General features: G+C 30.7%; 3 protein-coding genes across 3 annotated transcripts; all 3 read left to right on the top strand.

Moving 5' to 3' along the window:
- The first annotated feature begins 488 nt into the window (after positions 1-488).
- Positions 489-2,684, top strand: LOC137822086 (caffeic acid 3-O-methyltransferase-like). The gene is made up of 4 exons (XM_068626991.1): positions 489-1,173; positions 1,466-1,776; positions 1,910-1,974; positions 2,217-2,684. The coding sequence occupies exons 1-4, from the start codon at positions 725-727 to the stop codon at positions 2,511-2,513; spliced, it is 1,122 nt and encodes a 373-aa protein (XP_068483092.1). The 5' UTR covers positions 489-724; the 3' UTR covers positions 2,514-2,684.
- Positions 2,685-7,328: 4,644 nt separating this feature from the next.
- Positions 7,329-9,634, top strand: LOC137822089 (anthranilate N-methyltransferase-like). Its single transcript, XM_068626994.1, has 4 exons — positions 7,329-7,986; positions 8,579-8,889; positions 9,018-9,082; positions 9,181-9,634. The coding sequence occupies exons 1-4, from the start codon at positions 7,544-7,546 to the stop codon at positions 9,475-9,477; spliced, it is 1,116 nt and encodes a 371-aa protein (XP_068483095.1). The 5' UTR covers positions 7,329-7,543; the 3' UTR covers positions 9,478-9,634.
- Positions 9,635-12,081: 2,447 nt separating this feature from the next.
- Positions 12,082-15,260, top strand: LOC137822090 (cathecol O-methyltransferase 1-like). Its single transcript, XM_068626995.1, has 4 exons — positions 12,082-12,610; positions 13,865-14,172; positions 14,316-14,380; positions 14,798-15,260. The coding sequence occupies exons 1-4, from the start codon at positions 12,165-12,167 to the stop codon at positions 15,092-15,094; spliced, it is 1,116 nt and encodes a 371-aa protein (XP_068483096.1). The 5' UTR covers positions 12,082-12,164; the 3' UTR covers positions 15,095-15,260.
- Positions 15,261-20,465: the final 5,205 nt, after the last annotated feature.

Genomic DNA, 20,465 nt, shown 5'->3' with positions numbered 1-20,465 from the left:
TATTAGTTATAATTATCATTATTTTTATTATTATTTTATTTTATAATTAAATATTTTATAATAATATTTTTAATATTATGTATATAATTATTATGATAATAGTTTATAGGTAATAGAGATATGTAGGTAATAGTTGGTAGGTAATAATAATTGGTAGGTAATAGAGATCAATGAATAAAAGTCGTAAGTAATAAAATCGGTAGGTAGTTGGTAGGTAATGCTGAATTTACCAACGGATTCAGATCAGTAAGTAATATCCGTAGATAATGTTGTTTGTAAGTAATATTTATAAGTAATACTGAATTTATCTAAGAAAATTATTAAAATTCGGAAGTAAAAATCCATACTTTTTTAATTTTTTTTTTAGTGGATTCTTATTTTACCGAGGACAAGTGGTAGTAATTGATTAGTTAATTTAAATATAGTTATTTTAACCTCATTTATTTGTTGTTCGTAGAGATAAAGCTTGAATCTGATTATTGTTTCATGTATCGCTCTTCAGGTTTGTGAAGCGGTGGTGATTTTGAGCGTGGCAGTGGTGGTCCACGTGGCAGACAGGGAGCGTGTTTCTCCAAGAACAATTTTGGAGAATGTTGACACGAACAATTTTGGATTTAAAATTTTGTGGAAATATATGAAGAAGAAGGAAGAAGAGGAGTGTGTATATACACTAGTTTAGAGTGTAGAAGGTGGTGAGTGAGTGATTGCAGGTGTTCAAGTGGAGATGGCAAGTCTTCCAGATTCAAGGCTGAATAGTGAAGAGAAGAGGAAGGAAGAAGAAGAAGAAATACAAGATGAAGAAAGCTTCTTGCGTGCCATGCAGCTTGCGAGTTCGGTGGTTCTTTCGATGGCAGTGCAATCGGCGACGGAGCTGGGAGTGTTTGAGGTGCTGAAAGAAGCGGGAGAAGGTGCTAAGCTCTCTGCTAAGGAAATAGCATCAAAGATTAGTTGCAGTAACCCAAAAGCAGCCTCAATGCTAGATCGTCTCCTCGCACTTCTTTCTTCTCACTCCATTCTTCACTCTTCTCTCATTTCCGACCACCGTCTTCCTCCCACCTTTCACCGCCTCTACACCATCACTCCCGTCGCCGCATTCTTTGTTCCCAATTCTGACGGAGTTTCGTTGGGGCCCGTGATGGCCTTATGCCAAGACAAAATCTTCCTACAAAGCTGGTTCAACTCTCTCTCTCAACTATTATTATCATTTTATGTTCCTTTTCCATCACAAACATATTGGTATATTTTAAATTTAATGCGGGTGATAAGTGTTGTGATAAAATAAAAGAATAAAGTCACATCATTGAGTCAAAACAGAGTTTGCTATTTCAGTATTATGATTGTATGCGATCTGCTAAATTATGTGATTGGAAGTAAATGTTTACAAGAGGATTTATGAATTGTGAGGCACTTTTGGGCACGTTTCTTCATTTGCTCAAGTGAAATAACTTTGTTTATACATTGTTAGGAGTGAGCTGAAAGATGCAATTAGGGAGGGGGGTGTTCCATTCAACAGGGTTTATGGCATTCCTGCTTTTGAGTATCCACGTTTGGACTCAAGATTCAATAAGGTTTTCAACACAGCAATGATCAATCACACCACTTTGGTGATGAAGAAGGTTCTGGAATCCTACGAAGGTTTTGAGGGCATAAAAACACTGGTGGATGTTGGTGGTGGTCTTGGGATCAACATTAACTTGATCACTTCCAAATACCCTCATATCCATGCCATCAATTTCGACTTGCCTCGTGTCATTCAAGATGCTCCTTCTTATCCTGGTATCATCCTTACACATTCCAATCCTGTGGTTCTGCAAAATTAAAAACTATTTACTTGCTTAGAGTCCAATACTTTCTTTGTTAATAATATATGAGGTTGAGTTTTAAAAGCAAAAGGTACCTAATATTGCAGGAGTGGAACACGTTGGGGGAGATATGTTTGAAAATGTGCCTAAAGGAGACGCCATATTTTTGAAGGTAAGTGTGGCTGTGTTACTGGGGATTTTGGTCAATTCATAATGATGGGTGCTAGGGAAATATAGTAGTATTTAATTTTAAAGGGGAGATGAATCTCTCTTATCAAACACCTTTTATTTGGTTTATAAACTTCTAAACACAACGAACGTGTTTCTTATCTTGAATATGAATAACAGTTGATTGAAACTTTGATTTATTCAAACTGATGCATGAAACTTATACCAACATTATTGAATGAGCAGTGGATAGTTCATAATTGGAGTGATGAACATTGTGTGAAGCTGTTGAAGAATTGCTATGATGCAATTCCAGATGATGGAAAGGTGATAGTTGTGGAGGCAGTACTTCCAAAAATACCAGAGACTAGTAATGCTTATAAGGAGGTTTCACAAATGGATGTTTTGATGATGACTCAGCACCAGGGAGGTAAAGAGCGTTGTGAAGAAGAGTTCATGATATTAGCAAGTGCAGCTGGATTCAGTGGCATAAGATATGAATGTCATGTGAATAATTTATGGGTTATGGAGTTCTTCAAGTAGACCACAACATATGCTATGCTCTGTTATGCTCTGTGCCCCTACTTCCTCTGCTTTATTTCAAATTGCTTGTTTATGTGTTTCATGTTTGCTTTATGCATTTTAAAATAACAGAATAATCTCATGGGGTGTGTTTTCATATTAATAAAATAAATTGAAGTATGCAAAAGATAAGATTAGAACTTTTCCATTAGAGTTTTCACTCTTTCATGAAGATAAATTTTTTATTTGAATTTATGATTTATGCACTAAGTAATCCCTAGTAGATCCAGATACATTATTGTAGATTCAGAGAAATTGATTTTAAATTATTTATTATCGTTGAAATATGTTTATTCAAAACTATAAAATTAAAAGAAAATTGTTTAATTTGTAGAAAATTTATAATATTTTTGACATGTGTTTCAACCATAAATTTTTAGAAAAAATAATACAAAATATAAATTTACCACAAGTGGAAAATAGAATAGGTGTTGGATATTTAACAAAGAGACGTGTGGAGACCATTAAGTCACCACCACAATTTTGGGCTAAGGAGATTGAAGGATATGGAATTTTGATCAGAACATTCATTTCTAGTTTTTCTTATTTTCTTATGTAAATTTGTAGAGTAGTGTAAATTAGTAATTTTTGTGTTTTTCTTATTTTCTTATGTAAATTTGTAGAGTAGTGTAAATTAGTAATTTTTGTGTAGGATTTAATTGGGCTTGTATTTGGACTTGTACTCGAATAATGTATTAGACTTATTTTCATGAACCATGTATTAGATCAATTAGAATAAGGTGTAAATATTCGACTTAGGTCAATTAGAATAAGGTGTAAATAGAAAAAGAATGTCTAGCTAAAGTGACAATTTGACTTCATTGGATTCAATGCAATCCTCGATGAGGACATGAAGGTCCACATGGTATCTCTTTAATGAAGATGATCTCCACCAATTACCTTTAATGAAGATGATCTCCACCAACTAAGAAAGGTTACTTGTCAATCTCTAATTTAAGAGGATTTACTCCAATGAGAGAAAATTTATTGTTATCATGGAGAGAATTCTCTCTAATTAGAGGAGAACACTTGTCAAGTGAGGAGTTTTTAGGTTAAACTTTTCTGAATTTTGGCATCTTTTAGTACTATAAATGTCCTCTTCTAAAGGAGCTTAGATTAACTAGAAAAATGATGCCCAGGATTGTAAACAATTTGTCTTCTTTACTCACTTTAGCACACTATTTATTAGCACTAATGGTCTCACTTCTTGTGGGTCTCATTGACAACCAAATTATATTCTTCATTCAATTTTCTTCATCTATTTAACCCACACAATACATTCATCCAGCACAAAAAAACAAAAACTAAAATTACAAAAAGCTATATGAATTCAACAAATAGCTATGTTGATCAAAATTCTCATTAGCTTTTTCATTTTACACCAAGTGCATTTAAAAGCATTAGTCCTCTAGAAGAGCGACAAGCACAAGGAGAAACAGTTTTGAATGATGATGGTGGAAGAGAAAGTCTAAGAATTAGCACAATGCACATTTCAAGAGTAACATCATGTTAAAGGAAATAATCCCATTGACTCCAATTTGTATCCTTAATGCTTCTATTCATGCCAATATCTTTGAACTTCTTTTCAATTCTTTTCAATTCATGACCTTGCTGCATATTTGGTTCACCAAGATTGCAAAATTTAGATTTATTTTTCTTAATGTTATATATAATATTATCTGAAAATGAATTGAATTTTATTGTTGGAGATCCCACATCGACTAGAGATTAGAGCTTTTCGTTGTATATAAGTGGGTGGAAACCTCAATCCTATGAGCCGGTTTTATGGGGTTGAGTTAGGCTTAAAGTCTACTTTGTAATATTGTATCAGAGTCATTTCGAGCCTATCCTAACGAGTGTTTGTGTTGGGCCTATCGTGTCACCCGCTATCGGACCACCCAAAATATACATAGTCCCACACACGAGTTGGCAGTCTCGGCATGAGGAGTATGTTGGAGATCGTGGGTACAAACCTCAACCCTCTCAACCGATTTATGGGGTTGAGTTAGGGTTAAAGTTCACTTTGAGATAGTTACTTTACCTCTCGTAGGATGAACATAAAAGCATTCTAAATTTATGCAAGCATGAGATTGAAGAATCAGGGAAATAGGAAAGTAATAACAGTTATTGGGTAACTGTTAATTATTACAGGGTATTTATCGGAGTTTCTATGTTGCACGAAAACAAGAACGATGCTTACTCTACAAATTGAAGCTTTTTGCAGGAATCCACCTCAGCAGAGTACAAAGTAAAACAGAACATAAACATAAGCTTATATGCATCCTTCAATATTTCTTTCAAGGGTATAACATAACATAAACTTATTATTAAATATATGATTATTTCTATTGTTATTAAATAATAAAACTCAAGTTAAGAATGAGGTGATTAATAAATTATTTTTATTTAATTGCATAACTTTTCATCTTTCAATTTGTTGGTTTAAATTTAATATCCTTATTTATTTTTAATGGTGTAATATTTTAGTTATTTATTTATATTTATATTGGCATTTTCAGATTATGTGTGCAGTAAAATGAAATTAAGTATTTTTTTAAAAAAATCGATTTAAAAAGAACATATTTCTCCAATATTTGCAATTTAGGTGGACCTAATATTTTTATTGAGATTTTTAAATCAAATTTCAAGTTTTTCTTGTTGGTTATAAAAAAACATTTTGGTAGTTGTGGATAATTAATTACTTTAATGATAATTAATAAAATTCTTCTTGTGTGAGGGGCTGAAATAGTAGTATTAATCGGTTGAACAATTGATTTTTCTTCTTAAGTCAATCGTGTCGCCATCAAACTCGCACGACATCATCCCCTATCTGCTTGACGATGTAGCTGCACAACGTGGGTCCAGCACACAAAGCCCAGTTGTAACTGTACCGCGAGGCGCAGTCGGAGAAGAGGAAACGGGAGTGACGTTACCGCCCACCGAGAACGCCATCTTGAGCTCCGCTAGAACTGACCAGAGAGCAAACCCTACCTGCAGAGAAGCCTGTTGAAGATGGAAGCTTTGATGTATCAAATCCACATGAAGCCTAAAACTGTGCTGCTTTCTGGGTTTGGGTTTAGATTAGGTTGTTTAGAATCTTTGTTAAGATCACTCCTTGAAATTGAAGCCTACACAAAGCTTGATTAAATCTATTTTAAGAAACTAAGTGTTTTTTCAAGCAAAGAGAAAAAACTAGTTGATTTGTCGAAATAATCGGTTGTTTGTCACTTAGCTGGCTGGATGTTTTGAAACTGCTTTTTGAATCAGTTATGTAACTGCTTTGACTCGTTCAACCGGTTAAATCGTGGTTTCAACCGGTTAAATGTGTGTTTTCATAACAGTTTTTTGAAAACCTATTTTAACTGATTCAGTTGTTCAAATCTGCCTTAAACGACTGTTTTTCAAAGGCTATAAATAAGGCTTTTGTTCAAATCAAAATACATAACAAATACAGCAAGTATTGATTCAGATTTGAGAAAGAGATTTGGTTTTTTTGAAAGTGTTTTAAAAAAGAGCAAGAGTGCTTTCAAGCTTTATAGTGGTGACAAGTGCTGATCATAGGATCTCTGGTTCTGGTTCTATAATTCCACGTGTTTTCTATCATTGATTAGTGTCTTGTAATTGTACTTCTTTTACATACTGTTTGTGTTTGAAATCCTGTAAAGACAGAGGTTGTTTTGTCTTGAGGTGTGAAGTTTTGCAAAGGGGGTGGGTAGACTTTGTGGGATTCAAAGTCACCTCTTTGTGATGTGTGGTTGTAATCTGTGTTGATTACTAGTGGAAACTCAAAGGTTTGTCTGAGAACTGAATGTAGCTTAGGAATTGAGTGAACTAGTATAAAATTTTCAGACACTGAAAACGAATTCTCCCAAGGAACTAGAGAAACAAAAGTATTGTCTAGCCAATCTTTATTCCCTTCAATGACTTTCGCCAGATTATCTGCATCTTCACAAGACAACAGTACGAAATCTTCACCAAGAAACACTAAATTCACAAAACCACATCCGCCCAAAAAGAGACTCTCCTTAATCGCTTGAAAAAATTGATTTCTTAGAAAATCTTCCAATGTAACTACTCTCCAACCACTCAGAATCCTCCATCATGACCCTAAAGATAGGCGGGGATTCATCTAAATGCTTCTGGACAGTAGCAACAACCTCCTTCTGAGAAGAATCACCACTCCCATTCTTTACCTCTTGTGCGAAAGTCCGTTGGTCCGCCTTTTGGCTCCAAACTTTTTGAGGCCCCTACGATTGCTTTTTGAAGTTACGGACTTCTCTTGACTACTCTCACCTACTATATTTAGATATATTCACCCGTAATTTCCTATACACAATCCAAATAGTGTCTAGCTTTCTTTCCATCTCAAAACGTCCCTCGCCCCTTGAAACCTAACAAACCCAAAATGTTGGTTCCTAACGTTAAACTTCCTAGATATAAACACATCCAAAACTCTATCCCATCTTTAAAAAAATTTTCAAAAATCCTTTTCTTCATACTCATGAGAAAAATTAGTAAAGAAAAACGAAGTATCTGTCATGGTTGATGAACTTACATTTTCTCTCTCTCTACATTCTAGTGCACCAAGGAGACGTGAATCAAAGTCAAAAAGAAGCAGATCCGAAAGAAGACGTCTAACCGAAGTCAACCGGAGAGAACACAAATCATTAAAGACTATGAAAAATAAAATTATAATTAATTTTAAAAGATCTTTAAAACTCTATATGGGTTGAGACGTCTGTACGATAAAGCATTTTCATTGGATGGTATAATAGTGAAAAACTACGGTGTTACTGAGCGTGTTATCTGCATAGAGTACGAATAAGATATTTTAGACCTCTTCTTTATTGATCATGTTGCACGTACGTAGTGTGTTCCCTTCTCTTCTTCTCTCTCTTGCTTTCTCAACGGAAGAAGAAGAAGAATAGTGTGTGAATATAGACTAGTTTAAAGTGTAGAAGTGGTGAGTGATTGCAGGAGTTGAAGTGGAGATGGCAAGCCTTCCGGATTCAACTCTGAATGGTGAAGAAAAGAGGATGGAAGAAGAGATAGAAGATGCAGAAAGCTTCTCGCGTGCCTTTCAGCTTATGAGTTCGATTGTCCTTTCGATGGCGCTGCAAACGGCAACGGAGCTGGGTGTGTTTGAGGTGCTGAAAGAAGCGGGTGAAGGTGCTAAGCTTTCTGCTAAGGAAATAGCATCAAAGATTAGTTGCAGTAACCCAGAAGCAGCCTCAATGCTAGATCGTCTCCTCGCACTTCTTTCTTCTCACTCCATTCTTAACTCTTCCCTCGCTTCCGACCACCGTGTTCCTCCCACCTTTCACCGGCTCTACACCATCACTCCCGTCGCCGCATTCTTTGCTCCCAATTCTGATGGAGTTTCGTTGGGGCCCATGATGGCCTTGGGCCAAGACAAAATCTTCCTACAAAGCTGGTATCTCAATTATTATGCTCATGATATTTTCACTTCTTACTTTACACTGTAACAAAATATTAATATTTATAATAAAATAAATTTATAAAAAATAAATAAAATACAAAATATTCATATATTTTTAAAAATTAAAAAATTATAAATTTTAAAATATTAATATTTATTGAAGTATAAGGTAAAATATGAAAAAAAAAATTGTTATTATTATATTTTATCACTCTTTCCATCACAAACATATTTGTATAATTTAAATTATACCAACAAAAAACTAGTGATGATTCCTTACAAACTTTTTCATGGTCCGTGTGCAGTTTGTTTGTCGTTGGTCCACTCACCAACTATTGGACAAAATTACATTGTTTACACTTTTGACTCCTTGTTGCAATCTTTCATTCTCTCTCTTGCTAATCATTGGGAGATAATAGTTCAAATTTAATGCGGGTTGTTGTGATAATAAAAGAATAAAGTCACATCATTCAGTATTATGATTTTATGCGATCTCCTAAATTATGTCATTGGAAGTAAATGTTTCCAAGAGGATTTATGAATTGAGAGGCACTTTCGGGCAATAACTTTGTTTTTACATTATTAGGACGGAGCTGAAAGATGCAATTAGGGAGGGGGGTGTTCCATTCAACAGGGTTTATGGCACTCATGCTTTTGACTATTCACGTTCGGACTCAAGATTCAATAAGGTTTTCAACACAGCAATGATCAATCACACCACTTTCATGATGAAGAAAGTTCTGGAATCCTACAAAGGTTTTGAGGGCATAAAAAGATTGGTGGATGTTGGTGGTGGTCTTGGAATCAACATTAACTTGGTCACTTCCAAATACCCTGATATCCATGGCATCAATTTCGATTTGCCTCATGTCATTCGAGAGGCTCCTTCCTATCCTGGTATCATCCTTACACATTCCAATCCTGTGCTTCTGCAAAATTAAAAAAAAAAATGTTATTTGGTTAACTTTGAGTTTTACAAGACAATAATATTAAGAGTGTGTAGTATTTACTTTCTAATATTACAGGAGTGGAACACGTTGAGGGAGACATGTTTGAAAATGTTCCTAAAGGAGACGCCATATTTATGAAGGTAAAGTGTGAGTGAGGAGGGAAATATATGAATAATAGTTGGTTGAAAGTTTAATTCAAAGTGATGCATTATACCAACCTCATTCAATGATTGTACAGTGGATACTTCATGATTGGAGTGATGAAGATTGTGTGAAACTGTTGAAGAATTGTTATGATGCAATTCCTGATGATGGAAAGGTGATAGTTGTGGAGGCAGTTCTTCCAAAAATACCAGAGACTAATAATGCTTATAAGGCAGTTGCACAATTGGATGTTGGGATGATGACTCAGCACGAGGGAGGTAAAGAACGGTGTGAAGAAGAGTTCATGGAATTGGCAAGAGCAGCTGGATTTAGTGGCATCAGATATGAATGTCATGTCAACAGTTTATGGGTTATGGAGTTCTTCAAGTAGACTACACCACATGTTTCCTCTGTGTTATTTCTAATTTCTTGTTTATGTGTTTCATGTTTGCTTGTATGCATTTTAAAGTAACAGAATAAGCTCATGGTGTGTATTATATTATGTTATGTTCACTTTTCATATTAATAAAGAATAAAATTAAAAAAAATTTAAAGATGTGAAAGATAAATCACGCCGCTTCCACTAGAATTTGATCACTTTATTTTTTATAAAAAAATAAATTATTTAATATTATGATTTAAACACTAAGTAATCCCTCTTTTCATTAAATTTTATTAGTATGTAAACATTAACTTTAACTTTTTTTTGAACTAAAACTTTACATTTTGAGTAATCCTTGTCAAAATGTACAAGTTTTTCACATAAATGACCGGTATTGCCTTTTCACTATTTCTTTTAGATTTTTAGATGTTTAATTAACCTTTAACATACTTAAACCTTGTTCTTTGCTAAACCTAACATGTTTGTGCAGTTCAGACATATTCCATTTTTTTAGTATGGTATTATAGGTGATTTGAAATAATCTATTCACACTCAATCCCAAAGTTTTAAGTCTTCCTACAATTTGTTTATGCATAACCTTATGGTAGTCAACATACTTATTCCATCAAAATTTTATTTTTTTCATTTTCATAACAGGTTTGTCTCTATTATTCATCATTATTGAATCCATTTAAAATGATGATTTTGTGATAAATTGTCATTAAAACACTAATAATGATGTTTTAAGTCGGCGTTGAACTATAAAACTTACAATGACATTTTCATTAACAAGGTAACTCCATTTTACCTACAGTAATCATTTGTAGGTATGTCTAAATTTATCTATAAATCTAAATCTATAGGTAATTATCATTATGTAAAAAAAAATTATTAATAACAATTTCAATAATTATCTAAACCAATGTAACATCACTTAACTCTAAACATTCCGGTCACATCTTTTAACATTTTCTGTAAAGCATCTTTGGCTACTATTATCAAATACCATTGTTTATTAGGTCTATGTAGCAACAAAGCACCATTTTACTTTGTGAAAATAAATTATAGGTCCAATTTGCTTGATACAACATGAAGATAAGTGTAAGGGAAAAAGTGAAGTTCTTAGCTAGCTTGCACAAGATCATATACGCATATGCTAATTAAAAAAATGTTATTTGTTACCTTAAAATATTAGTGCTATCGCAAGCTTCGGATATCGTATCTGGAAATAATGCCTTAAAATAAAATAAATATTGACCTATAATTAATGTGGCTCACACTTTCTATATAAATAATACTTATTCTAGTTATAATGATATAGAATATCTAAAATAATATAGCCATGGAACATTAATTTTAATTTTAAAAAAAATGGAAAATTTAATTATAAGAAACTGTTATATACGGATATAATTTGTATGTAATTTATTTTAAATTTAATTAAAAAATAATAAAAAGTGTTACATACTAATTATACCCATATATAATGTATTAAAAATTTAATTAAAAAAACTGTTACATACAGTTTAAATCCTTATGTAACTTATTTCAAATTTAATTAAAAAATAAAAAAAAGTGTTACATACGAATTATATCTATATATAATGTATTAAAAATTTAATTAAAAAAAAACAGTTATTAAAAATTTAATTAAAAAAAAACAGTTACATACAGTTTAAATTCATATGTAATTTATTTTAAATTTAATTAAAAAATAATTTGTATGTAATGAAAATTAAAAAAAAATTGTTGGATAAATTTCGTATGTAACATATTTCAAATTTAATTATAAAATAATTAAAAATGTTACGTACAGACTTTATTTGTATGTAATTTATTAAAATTTAATTAAAAATAACAGTTACATACGATAATACAATCCACATGTAACTTATTTAAAATTTAATTAAAAAATAATCAATAATAAATAATGATATTATAAATATTAATAATATTTATATTATTATTAATATTAATATTAAGAATAATGATAGTAAGTATAATAAAAATCATAATGTGATAAAAGAACTTGTTTAGTGTAATGGTTGCAAGAAATGTCAGTATTTCCTATCCGCTATTTTGATGTTCATATAAGATATATCTTTGAATCACTTAATACAAAATGGATTGAGTATAAGCAACAACTATTTTGTAAAGATGAAAACTAGCATTCTCTCTTCATCGTCTACTACCAATATGAAAATACTACAAAATCCAAAATTAACATATTCAAATATCAAAATATACATCCACATAGCTAAATATAAATCCTAAATCCTAATCCTAATCCTTAAATATAAACAATATAGAAAAAAAAACAAATCAAACAATTCAAATTATGAAATATAAGGTCTAATGTTTCATACCGTCTAATACCTACATTCCATCTACCATACCACAACTGTATACTTATTATTATATTTACAAGTTTATTTTACCCATAAAAATATACATTTAATTGTATGTTATTTTTATACACTACTTTATAATATTCTTATAATATAAATTTATTTTTTGTTAACTAATGTTAAGTAAAAAATGAAAAAGACGTGTGTTGCACGGGTCAAAGAGTAGCACCTTACAAAAGAAGCATTCAAAAGATCATTGGATTGTTCAATATATTGTGGAAAAATAGGGAAGAAGAGTATAGTTTCAAGCGTAGAAAGTGGTGAGTGATTGCAGGTGTTGAAGTGCAGATGGCAAGCCTTCCAAATTCAAGGCTCAATGGTGAAGAGAAGAGGAAGGAAGAAGAAGAAACAGAAGATGAAGAAAGCTTCTTGCGTGCCATACAGCTTACAAGTTCAGTGGTTCTTTCGATGGCAGTGCAATCAGCGACGGAGCTGGGAGTGTTTGAGGTGCTGAAAGAAGCGGGAGAAGGTGCTAAGCTGTCTGCTAAGGAAATAGCATCAAAGATTAGTTGCAGTAACCCACAAGCAGCCTCAATGCTAGATCGTCTCCTCGCACTTCTTTCTTCTCACTCCATTCTTCACTCTTCCCTCGTTTCCGACCACCGTGTCCCTCCCACCTTTCACAGGCTCTACACCATGACTCCCGTCGCCGCATTCTTTGTTCCCAATTCTGATGGAGTTTCGTTGGGGCCCGTGATGGCCTTGATCCAAGACAAAATCTCTCTACACAGCTGGTTAAACTCTCTCTCTCTCAACTATTATTATCATTTTATGTTCTTTTCCATCACAAACATATTCGTATATCTAACGTGCTAAGAGTTTAGGACAAGTATCTTAAATGGTATGCATATCGATACATGTATTACATATCGACACTTGTAGAATATGTATATGACACTTGTAGAATATGTTTGTAGAATATGTATATGTGAAGTGTTCAATTCAAAAAATATTTGTTGGATTTCTGACAATTCTAGTATGGTTCTAATACAATCTTAAAAAAAAAAAATACATTAAATTTTTAAAAACTCAAATTTATTATATAAATTTTTATTATAGTTATAAAAATAAGGAACAAATCCTTTTTAACTAGTAATGAGAAACATATTTTTACTAAAAATAAGTGATACTTGTGCACATAAGTATTTATTGTCAAATTATATAATACTAGCGAAATCAGAGGCATTGTAGTGTATGTGTATCCGCATTCCTTCTTCTGTTTAACTTATATGATGATAAAAATTTAACATACATACAACAATAATTTTGGATGAGTCAAAATTGAAAAACAAAAAATAATATGTAAAAAATAAATGATAAATTGATTAATCAACATTTTGTTTCTCCTATGGTTTGAGTTCTCTCCTTCAAGTTTTTTATTTTCTTCCATGGGTGGTTTTGGAATCGGAGAGTGTGATGATGTTCATGTTAATGTTAAGATTCACTTGATGGTAGATAAAAAAGAATGATGGTTTTACCAAAGAATAGAGTTGTTTGAAATGAACTCGAGAGAGTGATTGAAAATAAATGTATGTTATTTTGTTGTATACGTTAGATTTGGTGTGAGAATGGAAGAGTGAGGGTGAGAGTATGATCTCTTTATTTCTGTTGTTGCTAGATTTGGTGTGGGAATTAATAGAGGAGTGAGGGTGAGAGCACCTTTATTTTTGTTGTTGCCTAATAGGAAAGTAAAGGAAGAGTGAGAAGTTAGTTTACATATAAAGACTGTCACATAACATTAATTTAACAAATTAATAAATAATTTTATTTTTTTAATAATTTATATGAAATGATAAAATACTAATAAGATGAGATATATTGAATAAGGATAGAATCATAAAAAAATTGTGTATACCAAAAAATGGTTATAATGAAAAATCATCTTTATATATAGTTATAGATATAGATTTATGTTTCCGTATCTTATATTTTTAAAGATTTCATGTATTTCTGTATGGTACTAGTAATTTGTTTATATATTATTATAGGAGTGAGCTGAAAGATGCAATTAGGGAGGGGGGTGTTCCATTCAACAGGGTTCATGGCACTCATGCTTTTGAGTATGCACGTTTGGATTCAAGGTTCAATAAAGTTTTCAACACAGCAATGATCAACACCCCTTTGGTGATGAAGAAGGTTCTGGAGTCCTACGAAGGTTTTGAGGGCATAAAAAGAGTGGTGGATGTTGGTGGTGGTCTTGGAATAAACATTAACTTGATCACTTCCAAATACCCTAATATCCATGGCATCAATTTCGACTTGCCTCATGTCATTCGAGATGCTCCTTCCTATCCTGGTATCATCCTTACACATTCCAATCCTGTGGTTCTGCAAAATTTAAAAAAAAAATGTTGTTTTTTCGTCTTTTGAAGGTCAACTTTGAGTTTTTACAAGACAATAACATAAATAGTGTGTACTATTTACTTTCTAATATTGCAGGAGTGGAACACGTTGAGGGAGACATGTTTGAAAATGTGCCTAAAGGAGACGCCATATTTATGAAGGTAAGTCTCGGTCTGGGAAATATACTACTATTTAATTGGAAAAATATGGTTTGAAACTCTAAACAGATTCACTTCATAACACCTTATAATAATATGATAATATTTTAAATTAAAATATAAAATCAATATAATTAAAATATTAATTTATTAAATTAATAAGCATGTGCATTTAATATTGTTTTGACCATGTCAAAATATCATAACTCTAACCCCTTTGTTTGACTTTATTAGTTTAAATTTCTAAACATTAATATTCAAACATTATTTGGTTTTTTTTTATGTATTTAATACAAAGTATGAACATGTTTCTTGTCTTGAATATGAATAATAGTTGGTTGAAAAAAGAGTTTAATTCAAACTGATGCATGACTTATACCAACTTCATTCAATGCGGTTTGACATTAAGTAATTGTACAGTGGATACTTCATGATTGGAGTGATGAACATTGTGTGAAGCTGTTGAAGAATTGCTATGATGCAATTCCTGATGATGGAAAGGTGATAGTTGTGGAGGCAATTCTTCCACAGATACCAGAGAATAATGATGTTTATAAGACGGTTGCACAAATGGATGTTGCGATGATGACTCAGAACCCGGGAGGTAAAGAACGATCTGAAGAAGAGTTCATGAAACTGGCAAGAGCAGCTGGATTTAGTGGCATCAGATATGAATGTCGTGTCAACATTTTCTGGGTTATGGAGTTCTTCAAGTAGACCACATCATACGTTATTTCTAATTGCTTGTTTATGTGTTTCATGTTTGCTTTTATGCATTCTAATATATTATGTTATATACACTTTTCATGAAAAATAAGTCAATATTAAGCCTGTGATAAAGTTGTGTGATGTGGCTTAAGATTAAAATAAAGTTTGTTATGAAGATTTTTCTCTTGTCTCTTTTTCTTAAACAATAATATTTTTCACTTAATTTTTACATTCAAACTGAGTAATTAATCATTATTTGAGTAATGAATTTCAAGAGAAGAGATTATTATTATTGTCTCTCTTACTTAAATAATAATACTTTTCACTTAAGGTTAAAGTTTGCTTAAGCATCACTCTAACAATCTTTACGCTAAAATTTAATTATAGAACAATAACAATATATACATTGTTGTATTGTAAGGCAAATAGCAAAAGTGTTTTTAATATAAAGGTAACGTTGAACTATTTTGAATTGGTATATGGTCTTAAGGTGAATTTTTCTAAGAGTAAACTTGGTGGGATTGGGATGGAGCAGTCGGAGATTCTCCACTTTGCGACAATTCTAAATTGTGAGATGATGAGAATTCCTTTTAAGTATTTGGGGATGCCTGTAGGGGGGTGTCATAAGAGGGGTGAGTTATGGGATGAAGTGGTTAACAGGGTAAAGAAAGATTTATCTCGATGGCGGGGAGGATATGCTTAATTAAGTCGGTCTTGTCGTCAATACCTTTGTTTTATCTTTCTCTATTCAAGATTTTGCCTATTGTTTTAAAGAAGATTGTGAGCCTGCAGATGAATGTTTTGTGGGGATGGGGGTTAGATGGAAGGAAGATTGTCTGGGTGGCATGGGATAAGGTTTGTAAATCCAAGGAAGAAGGAGGGCTTGGTATTATGAATGTCAGGCAGTTTAATTTGGCTCTAATGGAAAAATGGATTTGGCGTTTGAAAACGGAAACAGGGGTTGTGGAGGGAGGTATTGGAATCTAAGTATGGAGGATAGAGAGGTTTGAAGGAGCAGCGAGGTAATAATAGTAAGGTCTTTATGTGGTGGAGAGATTTAAGGAAGGTTTGAGGAATGGGGAAGGAAGTTTGAAGATCGTTTGAATTTGGAGGTCGGAAACGGGAGAGAGGTTATGTTTTGGTCAGACAATTGGATAGACTCAGAAGCCTTGAAGATTGGATTTCCAAGATTATTTTCTTTGTTTGTTAATAAGGAGGCAAATTTATGTGATTGTGGTATATGGGGGAACAGGACTTGGGAGTGGAACTTAAGGTGGAGAAGGGGTATGTTCGCTTGGGAAGAGGAGCAAGAAAGTCAATTCTTAGAGATGATCTCTACTAAGATGCTCGAGATGGAAACAATGGATAGATGTGTTTGGAAGGATAGTGATTCAATAGAGCTTTCAGTTAAGTTCGCTTATGGTTTTTAAAGGGGAGAAGGAAGTGAGGAAGACTCAAGAAGTTATAATTTTTTCTGGAAAATTAGGGCGCTTCCCTCAGCTCAAGTCACATCTTGGAGAGTGATTGAAAACAAGGTTGCTTGTAGGGTTAATCTGAAGAGAAGAGGAATCGAGGTCGAGAGTAATTTGTGTTGCTTGTGTAGGAGGTCAGAGGAGTCAACAAATCATTTGTTCGGCGAATGTAGAGTTGCTTGGCTAATTTGGAATCTTTGTTATGACTGGTTAGGACTAAGATCAGTCGATTTTATGGATCTTGGGTCTCATTTTGAACATTTCAAGATTCTGGATGCACCCACTTCAGTTAATCTTATTATGGGCAACTTGTGGATTGCGTTGGTTAGCGAGATATGGAGGCACAAGAATAACTGTTTATTTAAAGGTGGAGTGGTTGATCATACTGAAGTGTTCTCTCTGACACAGATTAAGGTTTGGTCCTAGATCTCTTCAAAAATACCGTCAGCTAATTTTTCATTCTCTGATTGGTGTCTAGAACCCTTGGTATGTATGCATTCAATTTAGTTTTTTATATTGGTTGATCTTTGTTATTTTTTTGGTTGATATGTAGATGGAAAGGTACTTTGTGAGCATCATTTTGCTGTATAAGGGTTGGACCACCCCTGAATTTGTCTCATTTAATTTCATTACTATTTGCTGATAAAAAAAACATAAAGCTCAAAATAACTAATATTACTCAAGTTGACCTTCACATACTCTTATCAATTTCAAAAAAACCCTAAACCTCAATGTCTATTTCTTTAATTTCAATACTCAAGCCACCAATTTAAAACAATAAGACTCATACAGTTTAGAAATCAATTTCAATTTTGAAAAGTTTTTATGTGAAAGTTACTAAATATCCAAATAACAGTTACAAAAAGTTAAAGATTCTTCAAATCTATACGTATGGAATAATAAAATCAAATAATATAAAAAAATTAATCTAGAGTTAAACTATTTGAGATGAACTTTTTTTTTAAATGATGAAGCTAATAATATAAGTTCAAATACCTTCTGAATAAGGAATTGAACAACTTATTTCTTAGCATGATGGGTTGATTTAGTTGGTTAATATGGTGATTATTGAATTTCTAGTTTATATATTTAATGTGTACAAATGGTATATATGTTTCACTTTTTAAGCAAGTTGAGAAGGGTGTCGAAATTTTATTTCGATTGGTGATATTTTGAAAAAATGCATATCTACCACTAATTGGGTTACGATTTGTTTTCCTTTTTAGAATGAGGTTTGAAGATTATTAACCTTCATCGTGAAAATAATATATATCTTCTTAAGCTTGCTTGGAACTTTGTTTATAGTAACAGACCTTTGTCTTTTCTCCTGAAAGTCAGGGTTCTTAAATCAAAATATGAGTTTAGAATGGTTTATAGATCCTCATATCTTTGGCCTGGAATTATACAATTTTATTCTCATATACTTGATTATATTTCTTAGACTATTGGTACATGTACTTTTATTAATTTTTGAAATGATAAATGGTGTTCTACTACTTCTTTAACAAATATTGTAGGATTTGTGATTGAAATATTCCCTTATCTCCTGAGCAGTTTGGTCGGCACCTAACCAAAGTTTTTAACTCAGTATAATAACGAACCTGAACAAAACAGTTCGGTCATTAAAACCTTGATATTAATTAGATACCAATTTAGAAACTAAAAAATATTTTAGTCTCTAAAGTGATATTTAATTTAGTCACTATAGCAACTAATTATTTTTTACTCTAAAATTGATTTCTATTTGATGATTTTCTTGTAGTGTATATTATTAAAATAATACAAATTTCATAAAGGAGTTAGCTTAAAGAAATCAAATTTAAATTTAAATTATGAGAAGACTTTTGAGACTCAATTCCTCATATAACACTATTTACATTTTTATTTTCCCATCTAACACCCTTTTGTTTTTATTTCCTTATCTAGCACCCTTTTGTTTTTATTTCCCTATCTAACACTATTTCAAAAGTAAAAAAATAAATTAAAAAATTAAAAAAATTGATAATTTTAATTTTGAATAAATTAAAAAAATAAATATTTTTAATGTTTAAAATAGTTAGAAATATAATTAATGAATAAAGAAATATTTTTTACAAAAAAATAATAATAAATTAAAAACGTTTAGTTTAAATATTTTTTAAGAATGAAGAAAATAAAAAATTAAACCCTACACCAACATACAAGTTGAATCTATAAACACAAATGAATATTTGTATTTATTTATTATTATTGATGATGTAATCATGTTAATTTCAAGTAAAAAATACAGGACATAATTATAAAAAAAAACAAAGTAAATTAGTATTAATTAGTAGTTGACACCCATATAATATTGAAGTGTCTACCCTAAATGCAAAATCCTAAAAAAAAAATTAATGCAAATGTTATACTTAATGCTTAAAAATGAGTAGACACTATAATATTATCTATGTGTCCACTACAAATTAATATTAATTGATTTTGATTTTGATTTTTTTTATAATTATATCCTATATTTTTTACTTGAAATTAACATGATTACATCATAAATAATAATAAAAATAAATACTAATTTATGTTTATATATTCAACTTTTATGTTGTTGTAGGCTTAAATTTTCATTTTCTTCATTTAAAAAAAATTAAACTAAACATTTTTAATTTATTATTTATTATTTTTATTTTTTAGAAACTCATTTCTTTATTCATTAATAACTATTTTAAACATTAAAAATATTTATTTTTTTAATCCATTCAAAATTAAAAAAAAAATTATTATTATTTTTTTACTTTTGAAATAGTGATAGGTAGGAAAATAAAAATAAAAGGGTGCTAGATAAAGAAATAAAAACAAAAGAATGTTAGAGAGAGAAATAAAAGTGTAAATAATGATATTTGATAAATTGAGTCGACTTTTAATCAAGGTGGTAGTGATTGATTGCATACTTTAATATTTATTTTTCGTAGAAATAAAGCTAGAATATTATTGTTTCGTGTATTAAATAGTGGACAAATTTTATAAATATTTCAAATAATAAAAAATACATTTTTCAAAATTATAAAATTATCTTGTGCATAAATTAATTTAGAAAAAGATTGTAATTTTTTAATTCTTAAGTTTTGTATCAAACACCAAATTTTTGCCAAAATTATATTAATAAAGCACTAACAAACCATGACAAAATTGGAACTCCATTCCAACAATTTGACTATAAGAGATTGGAGTAATGAAATTTTCGTAATATGCATCACTTTTAATGAAAAAAAAGGTGAATTTTTGACCATTTATACAGAATCCGAAAAAACTTTGTGCATATTGTTTTAGAATAAATACATTACTTTTATCTTTATTATTATTATTACTAACTAATGAAAACACAGACCTATAAGTGCATTTTTATTTTATTTTATTATAAAATATTATATAATTAATATGTGATATAAATTTAAAATATTATTATAAATCTTACTATGTACAAAAACATGAATTTAAAATATATTTTATTCTTTATTTAAAAATATTTATATAAGGTAGAAATTATTATCCATATATATCAATTACTTTTAAGAAAAATTATTTATTATTTTAAAATAAAATAAAAATAAATTATTTATTTTATATAGTAAACAAATATATTTTTTTAAAGAGGAATAACTACACTTTTTTTCTTTATAAAAAAATTATTATTAATATGTGATATAAGTGCATTTTTATTTTATTTTATTATAAAATATTATATAATTAATATGTGATATAAATTTAAAATATTATTATAAATCTTACTATATACAAAAACATGAATTTAAAATATATTTTATTCTTTATTTAAAAATATTTATATAAGGTAGAAATTATTATCCATATATATCAATTACTTTTAAGAAAAATTATTTATTATTTTAAAATAAAATAAAAATAAATTATTTATT

Source organism: Phaseolus vulgaris, chromosome 9 (assembly GCF_000499845.2).
Source record: "Phaseolus vulgaris cultivar G19833 chromosome 9, P. vulgaris v2.0, whole genome shotgun sequence".
Lineage (NCBI taxonomy): Eukaryota > Viridiplantae > Streptophyta > Magnoliopsida > Fabales > Fabaceae > Phaseolus > Phaseolus vulgaris.
The sequence above is the reverse complement of the archived record's forward strand: the minus strand, read 5'-3'. Positions and strand labels throughout refer to the sequence as shown.

Coding starts and splice junctions, on each gene's coding strand:
- LOC137822090 (XM_068626995.1), top strand. CDS start 12,165: ATGGCAAGCCTTCCAAATTCAAGGCTCAATGGTGAAGAGAAGAGGAAG. Junction 12,611..13,864: donor AAAATCTCTCTACACAGCTG/GTTAAACTCTCT, acceptor ATATTATTATAG/GAGTGAGCTGAAAGATGCAA. Junction 14,381..14,797: donor GAGACGCCATATTTATGAAG/GTAAGTCTCGGT, acceptor GTAATTGTACAG/TGGATACTTCATGATTGGAG.
- LOC137822086 (XM_068626991.1), top strand. CDS start 725: ATGGCAAGTCTTCCAGATTCAAGGCTGAATAGTGAAGAGAAGAGGAAG. Junction 1,777..1,909: donor AGATGCTCCTTCTTATCCTG/GTATCATCCTTA, acceptor CTAATATTGCAG/GAGTGGAACACGTTGGGGGA. Junction 1,975..2,216: donor GAGACGCCATATTTTTGAAG/GTAAGTGTGGCT, acceptor TTGAATGAGCAG/TGGATAGTTCATAATTGGAG.
- LOC137822089 (XM_068626994.1), top strand. CDS start 7,544: ATGGCAAGCCTTCCGGATTCAACTCTGAATGGTGAAGAAAAGAGGATG. Junction 7,987..8,578: donor AAAATCTTCCTACAAAGCTG/GTATCTCAATTA, acceptor TTACATTATTAG/GACGGAGCTGAAAGATGCAA. Junction 8,890..9,017: donor AGAGGCTCCTTCCTATCCTG/GTATCATCCTTA, acceptor CTAATATTACAG/GAGTGGAACACGTTGAGGGA.